The sequence below is a fragment of the Haliotis cracherodii genome, unplaced genomic scaffold (genome assembly GCF_022045235.1).
Source record: "Haliotis cracherodii isolate W230 unplaced genomic scaffold, xgHalCrac1.p SCAF_48, whole genome shotgun sequence".
NCBI lineage: Eukaryota > Metazoa > Mollusca > Gastropoda > Lepetellida > Haliotidae > Haliotis > Haliotis cracherodii.
Window position 1 is genome coordinate 435,389 of NW_027266306.1, and position 7,598 is coordinate 442,986.

The following is a 7,598-nucleotide window of genomic DNA, read 5'->3' on the forward strand; positions in this document are numbered from 1 at the left end:
ACATTTCAAAGACTCATAATACATGTGTTGAGACTATTTGCATGACACTACAAAACAGCTTTTCAGGTGAACTTTCAAAAGACACACCAATCGACTGACTTATCGTTTTTGATCCCGCAATAATTCTAATATTTGCATTGAGATGGTGTACGAGTTTGCAGCAAATGATAAGAAAGGTCCACTGAAAGTCAGCGAAGACACCAGGTGTTCGCGAAAAGGGTACGCATGACTTGCCCTAACGGTAGCACCTGCAATTCACACAATTTGCACAGAAAGTATTTATTGCCTGACGCCGCACAGACATTAATTAAAGCGACCAATCCGTTTCCATATTCACAATAAATCTCTGCTAAACGTAGAGTCGATTCTAACTTTCTCATGAACATGTTTGTGAATCACTATCAAATAGTGAAGATACCAGGTGTTCGCGTATAGGTGAGCATATCCTGCCCAAACGGTGGCACCCATCACAAACACATGCAAAGGCAAATCAATTGTTCACCAGGTATAGAAATGCCCTTCACATGGCTACCTTAAAGCTCCTTGAAAGCTTTACTGAGGCCTTGAATAAATGTCATTTAATTTTTCCTTTTAACACGAACTTCATTACAGTCGTTTTGCTTTTGAATTTGAAATGATTATGGAGGCCCTATACAGACATTATCAATTGCTAGTCAACATTTTTATTTCAGCTTGTAAAGCGGCGACACTTACAAACAGATAATACGGTTGGTTTTCCTCTTTAATAACACAGGACACCTCAATGTTAGCAACGTGAGTCACATCCTGGTAAACGGCTGTTCCCTGAAAGAAACTTAAAAAGTATTACACAATGAAATGATATGCTTTATGAATAAGTGAATGTCAGCTTTCAATTGGGTAAACGTCTATCTAACTCTTATCCATAGCAAGTTAATAAAGGTGCAAGAGTCTTATGTCATATATTGTCAGCGAGTGAGTTATTTGCAGTTATAGGCGTAACACTTGCTGGCAGTTATGTCTCATGACAAAAGTGTTTCATGAACGATCCTAGGTTCTTGTGCACTCCCGCATACAATAGAAATGAAAATGTATGCATTTGTTTACATGGTAGAAGTAATGAGAGTCTCTGTCCTATTAGATACCCTCCCCTTGCCACAATCAGCGTACCCATCCTCTTCTTTGTTCATATGAGGGGGCGATGGGGTAGCCTTGTGGTTAAAGCGTTCGCTCGTCACGCCGAACACCCGGGTTCGATTCGCAACATGGGTACAATATGTGAAACCCATTTCTCGGGTCGCCCGCCGTGATATTGTTGGAACACTGCTAAGAACGGCGTAAAATCATACTCACTCCCTCACTCACTCCTTGCTTGCTTTGTTCATATTCCCGCTTCAATGCTTATCATAACCCCCCCCACCACCACCCCAAAAAAAAATACCAAACAAAATTAAAATAATTTTTTACAGATTCTTCCTGACGTTTTCTGCGATGAATGCTTTTAAGATGCATAAATACCTAACCACATAAAAAATATTAAAGTGCAAAATAATTTTACCAATTTTGATTGAAATATGCCAGTGATATTTTGACAATAAGTTAGCATCCCACCCTATACATTATTGAAATAATGGTTCTGACTTGGTTAAATGACACGTTCGCTCGTCACGCCGAAGACCCGGGTTCGATTCCCGACATGGGTACAATGTGTGAAGCCCATTTTTGGTGTCCCCCGCCGTGATGTTGCTGGAATATTGCTAAAGCGGCGTAAAACAATATGCACTCACTCACTCACTCACTGGTTAAATGACATGAACGGAAATTGCTTTGATAACAGTATCCCTACAGTACTGGGTTAGTTTCTTGGATTTGGATCCGTATATGCCTTTGTTTCTTCATCCCTGTAGACATTGAGATCATGAAGATGTAAAAGAACCCATACGTTCACATTTATCGAATCTACAGTTACCTAGTGTTAAGTTTTAAGAGTTCTTTGTACAACATAGAATGAATTATGACTGAGTGAGTATGGTTTTACGCCGCTTTTAGCAATATTCCAGCAATATCACGGCTGGGGGACACAAGAAATGGGCTTCACACATTGTACCCATGTCGGGATTCGAACCCGGGTCTTCGGCGTGACGAGCGAACGCTTTAACCACCAGGCTACCCGACCGCCCTAATGAATTATGACAGCAGTCTCACCTCCAGCTCCAACACTGTATCTCTGACGATGATTGGGTTCCCCTTCTCATCCTGTCTAGATACATATACAGGGGTTGTTTTCTTCACCGACGTGCTGGTCTCCAACTGAAGAGTGACGGAGTCATTGTGTGTCCTTACACGCACTGTGAACTCCCTGGGGAGAGTACAGTCTCTCAACCCTGGCTTTGGTTTTACTATGTCAACGGAAGCTTCCGTGCCTAGAAGGGAAGAATATCATTTATTACCTACGAGGGCAAACACGTTGGGGATCATAAATATCATATGTGCCCTTGGGTCATATCACGTCACGAGACAACAGTGTATTGTTTCCGTCATCCGGACGCGTTGTTGACGTCATTCTAATCTGATCGTGACTTTAGGTGGGAATGACGTCACAGTAGAAACGACGTCATAGTTGAAAATTGTTGACGTCATTCGACAAATTGTGGTTCCGCTGCTGTTCTTATACCCCCATTCCACTAGTCGACGCCCTACTGCGTTCTGCGCACTCTGAGGGAGCGCCATAGGTCTCTTCATTTTTCGCCTATCTCGGGGCACTTACGATTTGATTACGATCAGATAGTGCTCCTGTTGCGATCCAATAGCGATCTCTGCGATCCAATAGCGTCTTGAAGACCCAAAATGTGGCGATCTTGCACGATCAGTTCCCGTTCCTTTTGCGAGCATTGCGATTTTATGCGATCTAGGCGACCTATGGAGGTCCATTAGGACTTAATATGTGCTCTATGGCATCCTATTGCGAATTTTGGGTCTGATCCTATCAAAACTCGTAGCGTCCTGAGGTGCTCATCAGTTCTACGCTTGGTAGCAGAGGGGTAGGTCTTTCGTGGCGATCGGCGGCGCTCTGAGGTGATACAATAGCGCTCTGATTACGACCTTGGCGATAAAGTAGCACTACGATGGCGATCTCGGCGATCAAGTAAGCGATCTGACGGCATTCCGGGCGGAGCGCAACGGATCTCACCAGGGAAGTCGACAGGTGGCGACGTTGACGATCATGGAGATCCATTAGAGATCAGCTCGCGATCCATTAACGCTTTTGGAGATCTTGGCGATCTATGGCGATTTGTAAGAGCGTCACAGAGCGCAGCTTAGTGGAATGTGGGTATTATAAGTTAACACTAAAATTCGTCTCTGTAAATATCTTCTTCGGTAATAAAAAGAACATTATATTCGTGTTCATGTCATATTATGTTTACGACAATCGTGCCAACAGTATCTCCCTCGCTCTCGGTCGTGAAATACCGGAAATTAAACACTCGTGTCGTAAACATAGTATGACAAGAACACTCGTATTATATCTTCTATATATTACCCATAAGGGTAGAATGATCATGTGTAATAACTTTACGATATTTGTATATGTGCATTTTAGCGATTCTAAATGTCAATTGAAGTCATATGACGTCACAGCAGTGTTTCATTGTTGAGTAAAATACCACATGACATCATCCGTTGTTCCTGACGTCACACGTCCGTGGTCTAGTGGATGTATAGAGCGTCAGAGAGAGACATCTTGTCATCTGAACAATTGGCTGCCTTCAGTGAAGTTTCTCGAAGGGTGGACTTTTAATACGTTTTTTCCTTCATTTTGTCTCTTAAAATGTCAGTGAGTAATATATAGAATAACCTACTCGAAACTCGAAATTACGGATTGCCTGCCCCTTGTGAATGAATGCTGTGAGTTCCTCAACAAAGGCTTGAGATTAACACCAATCGTTCACTCATTGGCGATTCTGTTAGTGTATAATGTTTAATTTCAAACAAAGGCTATTTACTCAAATACAATTTTACACAGACAATTCCAGTTGGTAAATGATCGGAATGAGATACAAGATAAGGTTTGAAGTAGAGGTAAATGCTATCACAACAATACAACGAAAGAAACTTTAAATATTATAATTAATTATCCTATATTAATACCGTAAAAGTAACATATTTATGTACACTGTTTCAAAAGGTATCTCTGGTATAAATGTAAACCAAATAGTATTCAAGACATTCAAATAGATCTCATAACGACATGTGATGAAAGTAGATCATCTCATGTCTAATATCCCATGGCCCTTTATTGCCTCTTTTCATCCCTCAGTAAGAAGAAATAACTTTCGATTTCCATATCTGACATGGTTAGTTTATTTTGTTGTAAAAGAAAAGAAAAAAAAAGAAGAAAACTTTATTTGTTGTTTACGTCGCACTCAGCAATTTGGTGGGTGTGGGGGTGGGGTGGGGGGCAGGACACCTAACTCTTCGCGAACACCAGGTATCATCACTATTTATAGAGATTCATAAACACATGTTCATGATATGGACGGAATCGTTAAATGGACTCTGCTTTTTCTTACGATTTATAGCAGGGCATTGTAGCATTTATTTAACACCATGAAGAAAATTCACAACGAACATATCTGATAAGTCACCAGTAAATCCTTCTTTACATATTATCAAGCTGAAATGCGAAAACTATATCCACACATGTGTATAAGTTAAACTGTAATTACTTAACATGAACGCCATGATTCATTAGTCTGTACTCACTGTCTTGGCACAATCCAAACTTGATTATAGTGAGTAGAATTAGAAGTTTCATTTTCACAAAATCGTATTTCAGGTTTGATCACCCAACTGCACTTTAATATTCGACCAGGGTGCAGTATTTATATCCGTAAGCTAACATTCTTTAGTGAGACACAGCTTTGTATGCATGTTCGCGTCAATACCGATAGTTTCAATGGTCTGCATATTGTGTAATACTGGCTGTGTATGGGAAACGCTCAACTACCTTTCATATTTAATCACGATTTGAGATCTACACCCTGGCCTAGATCGATTTCAAATTGCAACTGACATACACACAAAGAGAGTATCTGTCAATGTTACTCTTCTTGTGACACACTGGAAATTTATATCTTGTGGGAAAAAAATTGTTTATGTTTGGTGGCGTTACAATGAAAATAGCACTGAGGTGTGTGAGCACTGAAGTTAGTGGTAGATTTGTGGTGGGTGAGAGTGTGTGTGGTTGGATTGGCGGGGGGAGGTGGAGGTGGAGGTGGTGGTGGTGGGGGGTGTCGGTGGGGTGGGGTGGGGTGGGGTGGGGTGGGGTGGGGTGGGGTTTAGGTTGATGGTTAATGTGTGTTTGATCGGATTTCAAGTTATGGGTGCAACGTGTTTATGTCATAGTGGGGATTCTCAGACAGGGCTGGGAGTGAGTCCCCCTTCAAAACCTGTCCCTCGTATGGATGTAGTGCATGTGGCGCCTAGTTCTAGTTCCCACAGAGTTAGGCATAGCTGGATATATTGCATGCTGTTGAAGATAGTTTAACGTTTTGATTGGTGGTTCAGTGTGCTTTTCGCTTGTAGTTTGGGGCGTTCGCTCGTAAAACCGAATACCCGGGTTCGATTCCCGACATGGGTACAATGTGTGAAGCCCATTTCTGGTGTTCCCCTCCGTGATATTCTTGAATATTGCTAAACGCGGCGTAAAGTCATACTCACTCACTCGCTTGTAGTTCCTTGATCAGGTTGGATCTCAATGGTGACTACCTACATCAAAACGATTACGTTTTTCAATCTTTATTGAATGCGTTCAAAACAGTACAGGTGTACTTGAAGTATCTGTTGAGCTTAATACTGACTTGCACGTGCATCCATGACTCTATGCATCAATTTTCTTATATTGTGAATATAAGATTTTATCACACATGCGTCAAGTATTATTTTGTATAATAGTAACAAAACCCTTTTTTGACATCACACTTTTTAGTCTGTCCAGCACGTGCAGCGAGTAATCTATTATCCCTCCACGAAGTGGGAGGGGATATAGAAATAGGTGCTGTCCGTCCGGCCGTCCGCAACGTTTCAATTCCGGAACATAACTGGGAAACATCTTAATATTTTATCATGAAATTTGCATATGTATCAAACACATGCTGAACTGGTGCCTTGTGAAGTTTTGATGTTTGGGAATTTGTGTGTGTGTATTTCCTTGTTTTACTTATGGCGTAGTGCCTGCAATGGGGGACAAGCTTTCTCTGAAACTAATGAAGTTAGATGAACTTATGCATGCTTGTCTAAGAAATACTTATCAAGACTGAATTGGCGCCATAAATTATGTTATCCCCTTCTGTGTATATTAATTTCACATTTAGTCAGATTTTCGTATGACGTAAAGCAATCCTAGTGCCTTTCTCTTCTTTAGGCTTCATAGGACTCTTTTTTTATAGTGGGGGCACGGGTGGCCCAGTCGTCTAAGGCGCCGCGATTCGCTGTACAGAGTTGCGTCCCTTGGGCACGCCAGAAACCTATGATTGTGGGTTCGAATCCCGGTTCACTCCGATTATGTTTCTAGGTTTGTCAGCACCATACCCGTGCTCGTGGGTTTCACCGAAGTGGTAAACGTCTGAGACCTGCATCACTTGGGGCTTTCCTCCCACATTAAGCTGACACGCAGTGATATAACTGGAATACTGTTAAAAGCGGCGTTAAACCCAACTCACTCACTCACTCACTTTTTTTATAGTAAACATTGACTTCCTTATTATTCACTACTACATGAACATACCGCATTCTAATGTAGCTCATGGACCCGTGAACATCCGGGGTAGAATAGGTCTTCAGCAACCCATGCTTGCCGTAAAAGGCGGCTATGCTTGTCGTAAGAGGTAACTAACGGGATCGGGTAGCCAGGCTCGCTGACTTGGTTGATGCATGTCATCGTATCCCAATGGCATAGATTGTTGCTCATAATATCGAGACCAGTGAAGATCCGGGGTAAAATATGTCGTCAGCAACCCACGCTTGCCGTAAAAAGCGACTATGCTTGTCCTAAGAGGCAACTAACGGGATCGGGTGGTCAGGCTCGCTGACTTGGTTGATGCATGTCATCGTATCCCAATTGCATGGATCGATTATCATGTTGTCAATCACTGGATTGTCTGGTCCAGACTCGATTATTCACAGACCGCCGTCATTTTAGTGGAATATTGCTGAGTGCGGCGTTAAACAACAAACAAACAAACAAACAAACAAACAACAAACAAACCCCAACAGGTTTTTCACCATCTACTGAGACATCACGCACACAGAGGCAGAGGTGAGCAGGTAGAGGACTTGGACAACCCTAAAAATAATTGGTCGCACCAAATTGTCCTCCTGAAGTAAGGGCTGGAGGAAGCACTGGATCGCTCGGAGATGTATTTGACCTCACTGAGCGAGTGCTTGAATTGACGTTAGAAAGCTGAGGAGTTTCTGCCACTGGCGAAGAAGTGACGGTTGTTTGAGTGCCAATAGTAACTGGATGCAATCGTCTATGTAGGTCTCGAAAATGATGACTAACCATGGGGCCACAGAAAATCCATACCTGAGAACCATCCACTGATAGAACCCTCCAAGCA

At 42.2% G+C, this 7,598-nt stretch overlaps 1 protein-coding gene across 1 annotated transcript in view; it reads right to left on the reverse strand.

Annotated features, from left to right (window-relative positions):
* The window catches only part of LOC139441894 (uncharacterized), a 29,591-nt gene extending 26,377 nt beyond the window's left edge, over positions 1 to 3,214 (reverse strand). Inside the window, exons 1-3 of the mRNA XM_071222643.1 lie at positions 3,082 to 3,214; positions 2,185 to 2,402; positions 715 to 804 (exon numbers count right to left, since the gene is read on the reverse strand). Of these exons, the coding sequence (XP_071078744.1) occupies positions 715 to 804; positions 2,185 to 2,402; positions 3,082 to 3,214 (441 nt within the window). The remainder of the gene's footprint in view (positions 1 to 714; positions 805 to 2,184; positions 2,403 to 3,081) is intronic.
* Between the last annotated feature and the right edge of the window lie 4,384 nt (positions 3,215 to 7,598).